This window comes from Mercenaria mercenaria, chromosome 8, assembly GCF_021730395.1.
Source record: "Mercenaria mercenaria strain notata chromosome 8, MADL_Memer_1, whole genome shotgun sequence".
Lineage (NCBI taxonomy): Eukaryota > Metazoa > Mollusca > Bivalvia > Venerida > Veneridae > Mercenaria > Mercenaria mercenaria.
Window position 1 is genome coordinate 70,595,497 of NC_069368.1, and position 14,751 is coordinate 70,610,247.

Genomic DNA, 14,751 nt, shown 5'->3' on the forward strand with positions numbered 1-14,751 from the left:
TCTATTTTACTACCTCGGATATTGCGACAGAGCCATTTATCTCTGGTGGTTACCAGGCGTGTAGATATCTACTAGATATATTATGTAGGCCTAGTATGGATTAATTTAAGAAAATATTAACAGTGGAGGAGATCTAGATTCGGTTTTTTTTTTTTTTTTTTTTTTTTTGATAAATATTTTGACAGGAATCAAGTGACTGAAATTGTTATTTACTGTATACGCACTAGATCTGTATAAAAGCTATTGATTGGCGACTTTTGTAATTATACATGTGTTACTAATCTATTCTTCTCTAAATATTACATAACCTGTACATACATAGCTGCAATTAATACATAGCGAATTTCTCGGACGTACAGACGGATGTACGGAAAATAATTGCTCAGTTTTAGAAAATTCGCGCTCGAAATTTAAATGTCAAAAAGATTATTAATACATCACATATAAGTAGGCCCAGTGCCTAAAATTTTATTATGAGCCACGTGACATTCCAAACCAATCAGTAGGTCACTTGAAGATGTTTTAGATTATCGGCCTAATTTGCTCCGTTTCCCACAATTGGTAAACCCCAATTATAAGAAAGAAGCAGCCATTTTGATAGACAGATGAAAGAGATGACGTCTATTGAAAAAAGATAAACAATACACATTACCGAAGATTTTTGTTGAATAACACATTTCAACAGTGAGAAATTATCTTATTATTTTCATTCGATTAGAATTACTTTTATAGCATTTTCTTCCGTAAAGCCACCTTATATTTCCTCGGGGATTTTCTTTGTTTTTGTTTTCGACATTCGTTTAGTTATGTGTTAGTACATGTCCAAATGTGTTGACTTTGAGCTGACGTATAGAAATCAGATTATACAAGCTCAAGGTAATGTTTATGAATGTTGTAATCTTATTTTAATGGAATTGGCTTCTGTTTTATTTTACCGGCGAATATTTCGTCCCATGGCTTCATCGTACCCAGTGGATTCGTACACACTTATTGTTGACAGTCAATGAAAGTGGTATTTCTGGAGTTTTAGATTGTAAAAGTCTCAATTGACTGCAGGGAAAATGCTGATAGTAGCATTTATCCCCAGAATTCGGTAGGTTAGAGAACAATGCTTGTTCTACATTGCCCTACGAAGAAGTCCAAATAAATTGGACGTTTCGGGACAGCATGATAACTTTTGACTGTCGCTGCCTCCTTCACGTCCATATTCTGCCTATTTGTATTTCTGTTAGGAAATCCCCAATGAAATCCATTGGGAATGTTTTCTGGTACATATACAAAGTATTTGTAATGATTACATTTCTGATAATGAATTTTAAGTATAAATTATGAGCTTTTTCGTAAATCAATTTCAAATAGTCCTTATTGTTTATGCGGTGAACCAGACACAACAAATCACTACCTTTTATCATGCCCAATTTATATACCACAAAGACAATTGCTCCTAAATGAATTACCTTGTGCACCCACTATTGATAACTTACTGTTTAGTAACGAACACTTAACAACGACTCAAAATATATCGGTCTTTACTAAAGTGCAATAATACATTGTTGCCTCGAAGCGATTCTCCACGTGACCGGTGCGTGCGGGTGGCCATTGGCGCGGACTGGCCACATGCAGCACATTCTTAGTACTAACTTAGTAACTAAGCAGCATTTCTCTTGAAACTATTTTCACAATGTTCATACTTTACTAGCTAAAAAACTATAAAAAGAGTTTAAACTAACAAATAAATAGACAAACACCATACTCTGTTTATTGAAACTGGTGTCGGGGTATATATCTCCTGGCACCTGTCACATCATATTTTCGAAGATTTAAGTCTCTTATTTAAAATATGGATTTAAATTCAACCCATTTGAAGTTTCTACATGAATATTAATGTTTAATAAATTTATCAATGCAAGTAAGCCTGGCCAGTATTTTACGACTTTTTTGGATTTTTAAATGTCTTCGTTTTCCTAACAGTAAAATGCAGATACAGGTAAGGCTTAGAGGGATGACAACTATATAATATTAGATAATAAAATAAGTCATCCCGATAAGCCAAATATGTAAGGCTACCTTCGAAGTGTCTGTCACAGTATATGACCTTTTTTGTGCATGTTCGCCGTAAAACCCAACTCATTCATTCCTTCGAAGTGTCTGTTTGGTATATTACTTGCTGTTATTTTCGTGTTACATCCGGTCTCGCTGTATTTGAATTTTTCGAGAACAACAATGTGTAGTGCTACCTATAGGAAACAGATTTTACCTACTTTGAAAGCTGATTGCGTATCACACCTTATTATGCCCCCCTTTGAAGAAGGAGGGGTATATTGTTTTGCAGATGTTGGTAGGTCGGTATGTAGACCAATCCGTTTCCGGATGATAACTTAAGAACGCTTGGACCTAGGATCATGAAAGTTGATAGGGAGGTTGGACATAAACAGCAGTTGACCCCTATGGATTTTGAGGTCAAAGGTCAAGGTCACAGTGACCCAGAACAGTTAAAAGCTTTCCGGATGATAACTTGAGAATGTTTGGGCCTAGGATCATGAAAGTTGAAAGGGAGGTTGGTCATGACCAGCAGATGACCCCTATTGATTTTGAGATCAGTAGGTCAAAGGTCAAGATCACAGTGATCCAGAACAGTTAAATCGTTTCCGGGTGATAACTCAAGAACACTTGGGCCTAGGATCATGAAAGTTAATAGGAAGGTTAGTCATGAGGAGCGGATGACCCCTATTGTTTTTGAGATAAGTAGGTCAAGGTCACAGTGACCCAGAACAGTTAAATGATTTCCGGATGATAACTCAAGAATGCTTGGGCCTAGGATCATGAAAGTTGATAGGGAGGTTTATCATGAATAGCAGATGACCCCTAATAACTTTTAGGTCAGTAGGTCAAACTTCAAGGTCACAGTGACCCGGAATGGTTAAACTGTTTCTTGACAACTTGAGAACGCTTGGGCCTAGGGTCACAAAACTTGATAGGGCAGTTGATCATGATCAGCAGATGACCCCTATTGATTTTGAGTTCAGTAGGTCAAAGGTCAAGACCACAGTGACCCGGAACAGTTAAACAATTTCCAGATTGACCCAGAACAGTAGATCTTTTGTGTACAGTGACTAAATAATTTCTGTTCCTTGCGCAATTGCTGAATGCATCAAGGGGGGGCATTTCGTGTTCAACGAGCTCTTGTTTGGGTAAATTAGGTTAATTATTCTTAAATGCCCTCCTCGATCGTTTTACAAAGTAAAATCGGTAATAAATTGTGTGTTGTCCAAGTATTTGAAAAAATTACCCTGCCAACATCTTAAATTGCAGCAACTGTATTTGTCTTACTCATGAAATTAGTTTTTAACATATCAGGGTCCAATACATTTTACACTTTCACGGGATGCGCTTTACAAGGCGTAAACAAGGACTAGATAAATGATTTCTGTTTGAAATAATATTGAAAAAGAAGAGGTTACTGAGTAGGGCTGTCATTGATTGGGTCTTTGTCATATTGACGATACCGATATATTGGAAGACAGATATCAACGATACATCGATATATCGATTATTAAGTTAGAGTAACAACCTATTTGTTCATGTACATGCTATATACCTTCTTGTTAATGTTATTTTTAGTTTAATTGCCTGCTTTTCATGTGTTTTATTTGTATTTATGTATTTCCCCATACAGGTAGTGCCGACTAGTTAGAAAAGAATGCTACGGTACAAGTTTAGACATGACCTTTATTGACAACTTCCGTTACTAAGGGCGCATTTTTGCAGGCAGAAAAGTTGTTTTAGAGGGTCTGAGTGTTTATTTGGATAGTTTTTTTTCTCTGTGTAAAATATCGATTTTTAAAAATGGGTACCGCGAAAATGGCAACAAACTGGCTAACAGAAGGTGTAGTCTGCATATTAACCATCCATCTGGTAAGCAGATACCTAGCCTTTTTTTAAAGGCTTTTTTGGGCATCTGGTTATCAATTTGTTTAGGAAAAGTGTATTGAATTAATATGTAAGCTTGTAAATACATTATTATCTTTCAGGTGATGGATGGAAATACAGTTGAAAATGAACCAGAGACTGCGGCTCCGTCAGATCCATCTTCACAGTAAGACTTAGAAAAACTTTCACTTTAATTGAAAGCTTTGTAAGCTCATCTGATTTTTAGAAGAAAAAAAAGTTTTTTGGTTTATGCAAAAGTTAAGACATTTGTTTATGATTACCTTAAATGTTTACCAGAAACCAATCTATAGCCTTGAAGGATTAGCACAGACTTTAAAAAGTCTGAAGTTGATGCTATTCCCGGAAAACATTGAAAATGAATGAAACTCTAAAATACCAGGAAAAATTCTTGAATTTTGAAAAGCACTGCTTGAATTTTACACCAAACTTCTTGAATGTTTTGTCATCAACTTGCTTTTTAAAAGAAAAAAATTTTACAAAAAGAAATAGCTCTTCCAGTCCTACTTAGCTCAATAGGGAGAGTGCAAATCTACAGATCACGGGGTCGCATGTTTGATCCTCGGGTCTTATTCTTCTTGGCGTTCACCATTTGAAGCGTATGTTCTCGGTGACTATTTGATAAAAGACATTATGTTTAAATGTTTTCGATTTGGTGAAGTTTTTATATGTAAGCTGGTACCTCAGTAACCTCTTGTGGGAATAGATTGAAAACTTCACACATTTATTCACTGTGAAGAACTGACTTACAGTGCACAGGTTTCATTACTCTGTTTTGCTTTTTTACAAAAGTATGCCCCTTTCTCGACTAAGCAATTTTTGGTTAAATTTTGTATGTAAGTTGGTATCTCAGTAACACTTGTTCACTATGATGATTTGACGTGCATTGTACAGAATCAATGTTGGGTGGTTAAAACCGCCCCCTGTTTAACCAGCGGTTTTAACCGGTTAAAACCGCCCCGGTCAATACTCCTTGAAGTGGTCAATACTTTTCAATTAGTCAGTACTGACTGTTAAGATATTTTGCAGACTTAATGAAGAATTTAGATAATGACTGTTAAGAGCATTTGGGGCTTGATGAGGGTGTTTGCATGCATTATATTTAGTTAAAGCAACCAAATTAATACTCCCAAATTAGTCAGAAGTGGTCAATTTGTCAGTACTGGTTGATAATGGTCATTAAATTTAAACTGCTAATTTAACTGAACTTCATTTGTAGAAAGTATTTCGTAAACTGTAGCAGTTAAGTGTTTGAATTACAAGTGATAAATCTTAAATTATTTTTTCTGGTATATAATTCAATGAAAACTTGCTGTGAACAACTGGACCCTTTCATGGAAGTGGTTTAATTGTATTTTGATAGCAAGTGTCACATTTCCTAATTGAGACTATGTCTTACAATATACAATAGAGTATAATTTTTGCAGGCCTTTCTATCTAGTCACTAATTAGCTGTCATAATCAAGAATCCCATTGTATTGATGAGGTGCTTGAACATGGTAACTTTATCTAAAAAAATTAGTTCTGCAATAAAAGTATTCTAATGACCAATATTTACCACTATATGTGTTGATCAGTGATACTGTGTAGGACCAAAATTTGACCAGTTCTGTCCATTTCAATGAGTGTAATTTATAGTAATAATTTTTTAATTAATTTAAAATAAAGGCTGCTGTAAGAAGATAAAAGCATTGAATAAACTAGTAATGACCACTGACCTTTCTAAGTATATTGTCCAGAACTGAGTCTGACCAGGACACATTGCCAATGACCAAAACTGAATAGACCAGTATTGACCACTGTACTTTTTAATGTACAAAATTTTATATTATAAATTCAAATTGCTTTATTATTTTTATATTACTGTTAAAGGCTGTTATAATCTGTGAATGTGCATTATGTATTAAGTGTTGAATAAACCAGTACTGACCACCAAAGAGTGACCAAAGTATTGAATTGACCGGTATTGACCAGTATTGACCGGTTTTAAACCCGTATTGACCGCCGGCCCGGTCAGTACTCATATTGACCGGCTTTTTGCCAACACTGTACAGAATCCATATCTCTTGTTTTGCATTTTTAAAAAATTATATCCTTTCAATGAGGCTGTTGAATAGATGAGTATTGCTGTCCTCAGACAGCTCTTGTTTTATTAAAAAGGAGTGCTGTTCTGGGTTAAAAGTTGTATTTAGATCCACTTTTCGTGAATACTGTTAAAGCTTTATTCTTAAGACTGTTCATTTGTCTATATAAATTGTCTTTAGATCTGATCTATAGATCAGTAAGTTAGTCAAGAACTATAACTTTGTTATGTATTGCTTGATGTACACTCATCTGACAGGAACAAATTTGAAAATAGATATGTAGTTTGGACAGTATTTATATTAGGATGACAAGATTTGATATAAATATAATACTGAAACCGAACCACTTTAGAAAAGAAATTTGCCTTTAGTGAGCAGCTGGTCAGCTTATTCTGACCTTTAATCTGACCTTTAATTGTTCTTGAAATAAATTTAAATTTCTCATTAAATTTTGGAACCATTTAGTGTAGTTGCTGTCAAATGTTTAGTATTGTACATCCTGTGATGAGGTTGAAAAATTGAGCAGCAAGACAGAGAATACTGACCCAGTGTTACATTGAGCTATTGGACTCCTTTTCACAATTTCTTTGCACAACTGAGTCCAGTTTCGTTCATCCTAGCCCTAGGATTATGAAGCTGTTTGCGAAATAAGTGTCACACTAAGGTTTATTCTAATAAGCATTTCTGTCTGTATTGCAGGGATTGTGCAGATAAAGATGCAGTGGAGAAAGAGGATAGTCCAACGAATGGAAAAAGACAACTAGAAGATGAAGAAGTTGATAAAGCTGAAAGTCCTCCAGTTAAAAGGTAATCTTAGGACAAAAATTGATTAAGGCCTTGAGTATCACAAAGCAGACTTCGCAAAAGTTGTCAAACAATCTGGCATGTCTTGCAAATTTCAAGCAGGTCTGGCAACTGTTCGAGAACAGTGAACAAATTTGAATACAACATGTAGTTTCAAATCAGTATCTTTTAGAACATTAAATTTTGAACTTTTAAATGTCACACTTTATAAGATGATTTTCTGTGGGAATTTGATGACTGTTTGTGCCCCCTACCACTCAGCGGAGGGCGCATATAGATTTGGTCTTGTCTGAGCGTCCAACAAAAGTTTGTGACGTACCTAGCTCAAAAAGCATTTGTTATAAATTGATGAAACCTTGCATGAGTCTTTATCATGACAAGAACTTGCGTACCTCATATTTTTCATCAGGCTCCACCCCCTATTTCCAGAGTTACTGAAATAGTCAAAAATGCACATTTTCACCTTGTGACTCGTCTAGCTTCAAAAAGTATTTCATAAAAAATTGATGAAACCTTGCATGAGTCTTTATCATGATAGAACCTTGTGCACCTCCTATTTTTCATCTGGCTCCGCCCCCTATTTCCTTAGTTATGGCCCCTGAAATAGTCAAAAATGCACATTTTCACATAATGATGTGCCTAACTCAAAAAGTATTTGATGTAAATTCATGAACCTTTGCATGAGTCTTTATCATGATGTGACCTTGCACACTTGGCATTCATCTTGAGATTTAAGCGCCAATTACAGAGTCATGGCCCTTGAAATTGCCAAAATAATAGATTTTTTGTTAGTGATGCGCATAGCTCAAAAAGTATATGGCTTAGAATAATGAATCCTTTATATAAAATGTTTGTTGAGGCTATACCCCCTTAAGACTGCAAACATTGCCCCTTATTTGTGACAAATGCACCAGTGGGGGAACACCTTGTGTCCTACAGACACGTTCTAGTTGTGCCCCCACAGAGTGGAGGGGGCATATAGATTTGGTCTTGTTCGTGCGTGCATCTGTCCGTCCGTTCGCTCAAAGTTTGTGACGTGCCTAGCTCAAAAAGTATTTGATATAAATTGATGAAATCTTGCAGCTTGAGACTTTATCATGATATGAACTTGTGCACCTCCTATTTTTCGTCTGGCTCTGCCCCCTATTTCCAGAGTAATGGCCCCTTAAATAGTAAAAATGCACATTTTCACCTTGTGATGTGCCTAGCTCAAAAAGTATTTCATATAAATTGATGAACCCTTGCATGAGTCTTTATCATGATATGAACTTGCGCACCTCGTATTTTTCATCTGGCTTCCCCCCTATTTTCAGAGTTATGGCCCCTGAAATAGCAGGAAATTGGGAAGAGGCCTTGGCCTTCCAAATTGGGAAATTTAGGCGCGATAATTGTCCATTTTGGGAAAAAATATCAACCGAAAGTAAACATCGAAAGACGAAGCAAATTGATCTCCCCTGAAACATGGACTAAAATCCAGGCCATGGAACATAATATATTAGACTGGCAATGTGTCACAACTGGTTCTGTGGGCTGTTAGGCTATTGTGCTACAAGAGACAAACGCTTCCTCTGGAAATACTAAAATGTAAACAAAATCTTAACCATCTGTTGCATGATTTTGGGAAATTTTACCTTGCATTTTGGGAAATATCTCTGCCACAGTTGGGAAAAAATAGTATATTTTTGGATTGGGAAGAGGCCTTTTACAGGCCTCTGTTATATAAGGATGGAAAGCCCTGAATAGTCGAAAATGCACATTTTCACTGTGTGACGTGCCTAGCTCAAAAAGTATTTGATATAAATTGATGAAACCTTGCATGAGTCTTTATCATGATATAAACTTGTGCACCTCCTATTTTTCGTCTGGCTTTTTGCCCACTATTTCTAAAGTTATTGCCCCTGAAATAGTCAAAAATGCACATTTTCACCTAATGAAGTGCCTAGCTCAAAAAATAATTGATGTAAATTCATGGAACCTTGCTTGAGTCTTTATGATGATATGACCTTGCACACTTGGCATTCTTCTTGAGATTTAAGCTAATTACAGAGTTATGACCCTTGAAATAGTCAAAATGGTGGATTTTTTGTTTGTGATGCTCATAGCTCAAAAAGTATATGGCCTAGAATAATGAATCCTTTAGATAAAATGCTTGTTGAGGCTATAACCCACTTAAGACTGCAAACATTTGAATTATTGCCACTTATTTGTGACAAATATACCTACAGACACATTCTAGTTTTATTTATTTTTCCTTACCAATTTAAAAAAATATATCTTTGAAATACAGATATTACCATTGGAAAACATTGACCAGTTACAGATTTCCAGACATTTTCAAACTTCATTATGTCTTCATGAATTATATAGTTTACATACATTGTTGGTATGTTGCCTTATTACTAAAAAGATGTTTTATTGGCATGCAATATGTTTTGTGAAAAAAACGCTAGGCAGGGGAAACTGGTATCTCACATCATGTCTTTTAGTGCAGGTTACTTTAATTAAGATTGACAACTTCTACATTTTTGGTAGTCCACAGGAACTGTCTGCTTCCAGGATTTACTGGTCGCCCTTTTAACCTTCTGCCTGGGGGTCAGGGGACAACTATTTATGTCAGTCTCTTAAGTTTGAGTTAATGTAGTAGACATATATATATTACTATTGACTTGGGTTAATTGTTGTTTTTTTCTTGAAGGTCTAAGACCACTGATGATGAAAAGGAATCTGAAACTGCTGACAAAGAGGAATCAGAAAAAATGGATGTCAGTCAAACTGAAGAAGCTCCTGAAGAGAAATCTGAGGACAATAAAGTAGAAATTGTGGAAAAACATGATGATGGAAAGATAATAGAAAATACTGCAGAAAAGGAAACGACAGATGATAAAGAAAAAACTAAAACTGAGGATAATGAAAGTGTTTTAGTTAATAAGGTGGAGGACATATCAAAAGACAGTAAGGTTGTGATGAATGGAGTAAATGGTGATGATAATGTAGAGGAAGATATGGGTTTGGATAATAAATCGGAAAATGAAGAGAAAACTAAAGAAGGTTCAGTGCATTCTGAAGACAGTGAGAAAGAAAATGTTGATGTGCCAATGGATTTAAGCAGAAAGTCTGCAACACCAGTGAAAGACGTTATCATGCTATCTGATGAGGAAGAAGCAAATGAGGCGAGAATGAATGGAGAACAGGATTATAGTCTAGATGATCTCAAACTAAAACGAAAGATGATTAAACGTCTTCAAGCCGAACTTAGAAATGAAGAGGCAAAATTAGTGTTACTGAAAAAGTTGAGATTTAGTCAGATGTCTCAACAAGTAGCAGATAATGTGGCAAGAAAGACTCCACAGCCTAATCAGCATTCCTCACAGCCTCCACCTCTTGTGAGAGGGAACCAGCAAAATGGTCAGCAAGCCAAGCCGGCACACAGCCAGCCACCTCAGCTGCAGAGACCAAATGGAAACATACTCAATAACAAGTCGCAAGGGCCGCCACCATTGGTGATGGCACCTAGAGTGGATCAGCAACAACTTATAAGGAACCAGATGAAGTTACTGCAGCAGCAACAACAGCAGCAGCAGCAGTTGAACTCTGGAAAACAACAGCAGAATAATCTGTCTGGATTCCGCGGAACCCAGGCACAGGCAGATGCTTTAAGGCAGATGCAACAAGTACAGCAGAGAACTGTTGAAGAAACTCCTGCACAACGTCAAGCAGCTGCAAAACTTGCCTTAAGGAAACAACTGGAGAAGACCCTGCTTCAAATTCCCCCTCCTAAACCACCTCCGCCAGAGATGAATTTTATTCCAAGTCTTGCTAGTCCTGATTTCATATACCTGCTTGGGTTAGAGGAAGCTGTGAATTTTATTATCGACACAAATCTAATATCAAAAGGTCGTAAAAACCCAGATGAGAAAATGGTGTGTAATCCATTTACATGTGTTCAGTGCGGAACAGATTTCACTCCAGTTTGGAAACGTGAAAAGCCAGGCTCAAAGAATGTAATATGCGAGCAGTGTGTAACATCAAATCAAAAGAAAGCTCTGAAACAAGAGCACACAAATAGACTAAAGAGTGCTTTTGTGAAAGCTCTCCAGCAAGAGCAAGAGATTGAAAGAATGCAGTCACAGGAGATGAAATCGGCACCAGTGTCTGTGCCAAAGGAAAAATCAGATTCTCGTTCAGAGCGAGATTCAAGGGAATCCTCGGCAAGGAATGCTGCGGCGCAAGCATACAAGGAGTCTATGGAGACTCTACGACAGCATCAGAATCTTGTCCAGGCGCACCAGGCTGCAGCTTTACGTATGGGTCAGCCCCTAGGATTGCAGGGTTTCAACCCCAGGGCACCATTCCCCTATCAGCTGCCATTTGCAGCAAGGGCTTCAGATCTCCAGAGGCAGTATTTACTAGACATGATACCCAAAGGTGGTCTACCTTGGAATTCTTAGTTACAGTGTAAAAATATTTTGTTACTTGAAGCTCAGTTTTTATATAATAATTTCTCATGTGGTGCTGGATGCTTTATACAAAATCATGTATTTATAGCGAAATAAGGGCATGACTATTACTTACTTTGTTGATCTTTTTACTAAGAATTCTGAATGGCTTATACTACCAGTAGTCGATCACTGACACTTACAGAATATAAAATAAGCTTGCTGTTATGTATAACTGATCAAGGAAAATTTGCTTATGTTGGAGCTTTGGTCATTGCTGTTAAAAAGGAGTTTAGTTTCTAAAAAAAATTTTAAGATCAGTAATAGACCTGCAGGGATATAGTGAAACTTAAATTTTTTAACGAACTTTAAAGATGATCCGAATGATCAGACCAAAAAAGATGATTTCATTCTGAATTTTTTGTTTTGATTATTATTTTACCCACAATGTTAAAACTTACAACATTTTCACGATAACTTAAAAGTTAAACTGACAATGTAGAATGTTTACTCAATTAGTTTTAGAAGTGTTTGGTTTATGAATAGTTTTTTCTCAGTAATACCCTTTAAAGACTTCGCAAACTTCATGGCAAAGTTTTATAATAAATCTGTAGATGCAGTTACACATGTTTGTAATATTAACTTGCCTAGCAGTATTAATCATCAAAAATGCACGCTTTACAAGGTCTCAATTTTGTTTTCATCTTTTTCACTTGCTGTTGTAAAATTGTTAAGTATGATTTGTTTTGTATTTGGTTGTTAAAAGTTGTAACATTGACTACTGCTATGTTTGAGATATCTTTAGTTTTTAGCTCACCTGTCACAAACTGACAAGGTGAGCTTTTGTGATCGCGCGGTGTCCGTCGTTCGTGCGTCCGTAAACTTTTCCTTGTGACATCTCTAGAGGTCACATTTTTCATGGGATCTTTATGAAAATCGGTCAGAATGTTCATCTTGGTAAATTCTAGGTCAAGTTCGAAACTGGGTCACCTGCCTTCAAAAACTAGGTCAGTAGGTCTAAAATAGAAAAACATTGTGACCTCTCTAGAGGCCATAATTTTCAATGGATCTTCATGGAAATTGGTCAGAATATTCACCTTGATGATATCTAGGTCAAGTTGGAAACTGGGTCACATGCGGTCAAAAACTAGGTCAGTAGGTCTAAAAATAGAAAAACCTTGTGACCTCTCTAGAGGCCATACTTGTGAATGGATCTCCATAAAATGGTCAGATGTTCATCTTGATGATATCTAGGTCAAGTTCGAAAGTGGTCACGTGCCATCAAAAAGTAGTCAGTAGTCAAATAATGAAAAATGTTGTGACTCTCTTGAGGCCATATTTTCAGGATCTGTAGAAATGGTCTGAATGTTTGTTTGATGATATCTAGGTCAAGTTTGAAACTGGGTCAACTGCGATCAAAAACTAGGTCAGTAGGTCTTGAAATAGAAAAACGTTGTGACCTCTCTAGAGGCCATATTTTTCATGGGATCTGTATGAAAGTTGGTCTGAATGTTTGTCTTGATGATATCTAGTTCAAGTTTGAAACTGGGTCAACTGCGATCAAAAACTAGGTCAGTAGGTCTAAAAATAGAAAAGCCTTGTGACCTCTCTAGAGGCCATATATTTCACAAAATCTTCTTGAAAATTGGTCAGAATGTTCACCTTGATGATATCTAGGTCAAGTTCGAAACTGGGTCATGTGCCGTCAAAAACTAGGTCAGGAGGTCTAAAAATAGAAAAACCTTGTGACCTCTCTAGAGGCCATGTATTTCACAAGATCTTCATGAAAATTGGTCAGAATATTCACCTTGATGATATCTAGGTCAAGTTCGAAACTGGGTCACGTGCAGTCAAAAACTAGGTCAGTAGGTCTAAAAATAGAAAAACCTTGTGACCTCTCTAGAGGCCATATATTTCATGAAATCTTCATGAAAATTGGTCAGAATGTTCACCTTGATGATATTTAAGTCATTTTAGAAAGTGGGTCACGTGCCGTCAAAAACTAGGTCAGTAGGTCAAATAATAGAAAAACCTTGTGACCTCTCTAGAGGCCATATTTTCCATGGGATCTGTATGAAAGTTGGTCTGAATGTTCAGCTTGATGATATCTAGGTCAAGTTCGAAACTGGGTCATGTGCCCTCAAAAACTAGGTCAGTAGGTCAAATAATAGAAAAACCTTATGACCGCTCTAAAGGCCATATTTTTCAATGGATCTTCATAAAAATTGGTCTGAATGTTCATCTTGATGATATCTAGGTCAAGTTCGAAACTGGGTCATGTGCGGTCAAAAACTAGGTCAGTAGGTCTAAAAATAGAAAAACCTTGTGACCTCTCTAGAGGCCATACTTGTGAATGGATCTCCATAAAAATTGGTCAGAATGTTCATCTTGATGATATCTAGGTCAAGTTTGAAAGTGGGTCACGTGCCATCTAAAAGTAGGTCAGTAGGTCAAATAATGAAAAAACGTTGTGACCTCTCTAGAGGCCATATTTTTCATGGGATCTGTATGAAAGTTGGTCTGAATGTTTGTCTTGATGATATCTAGGTCATGTTTGAAACTGGGTCAACTGCGATCAAAAACTAGGTCAGTAGGTCTTGAAATAGAAAAACCTTGTGACCTCTCTAGAGGCCATACCCTTGAATGGATCTTAATGAAGATTGGTCAGAATGTTCACCTTGATGATATCTAGGTCAGGTTTGAAACTGGGTCACATGCCTTAAAAAACTAGGTCAATAGGTCAAATAATAGAAAAACCTTATGACCTCTCTAGAGACCATATTTTTCAATGGATCTTCATGAAAATTGGTCAGAATTTTTATCTTGATAATATCTAGGTCAAGTTCAAAACTTGGTCACATGAGCTCAAAAACTAGATCACTATGTCAAATAATAGAAAAAATGACGTCATACTCAAAACTGGATCATGTGGGAAGAGGTGAGCGATTCAGGACCATCATGGTCCTCTTGTTTTATACACCTGTTTTGAAGAATTAAGAAGTATTATGGAATAAAAACATGACACTTTATGGAATTGCATTGACCATCCATACCTTTTTTCAGTCATACTTAGAATGCCATCAACACTGATGGAATGAGGAAAATATCACCATAAACATGATAAACTGTCTTAATTGTTGAAAAATATGATTTGTATAAACATGATAAACATAGATAAAGATATTTATTGTTGAACAACAATTTGAAATTTCAATTTATGTGATATTTGCAAATTAAGGTATTAGATCACTAATAGTAATGTTTACAAAATGGCCTTTGCTTGGTATATTCTGAAAGGTAACCATGTTTTGCACTATTTTGCAATTTTTAAACAACTTTTACAATGCCGTTTTTTAAATTTTGTATAACTTATGGTATCTCCTCAAGCTCAAATAGAGACAAATTCAAAGTGATGCCACTATCAAAACGTTTGCAGAGAATCATTTTACCATTAATGTTAATAAAGAACATCAAACTAT

General features: G+C 36.2%; 1 protein-coding gene across 1 annotated transcript; it reads left to right on the forward strand.

Annotated features, from left to right (window-relative positions):
- Positions 1–540: 540 nt before the first annotated feature.
- Positions 541–12,490, forward strand: LOC123566116 (transcriptional repressor p66-alpha-like). The gene is made up of 4 exons (XM_045359989.2): positions 541–684; positions 4,032–4,096; positions 6,732–6,839; positions 9,532–12,490. The coding sequence occupies exons 2-4, from the start codon at positions 4,035–4,037 to the stop codon at positions 11,282–11,284; spliced, it is 1,923 nt and encodes a 640-aa protein (XP_045215924.2). The 5' UTR covers positions 541–684; positions 4,032–4,034; the 3' UTR covers positions 11,285–12,490.
- Positions 12,491–14,751: the final 2,261 nt, after the last annotated feature.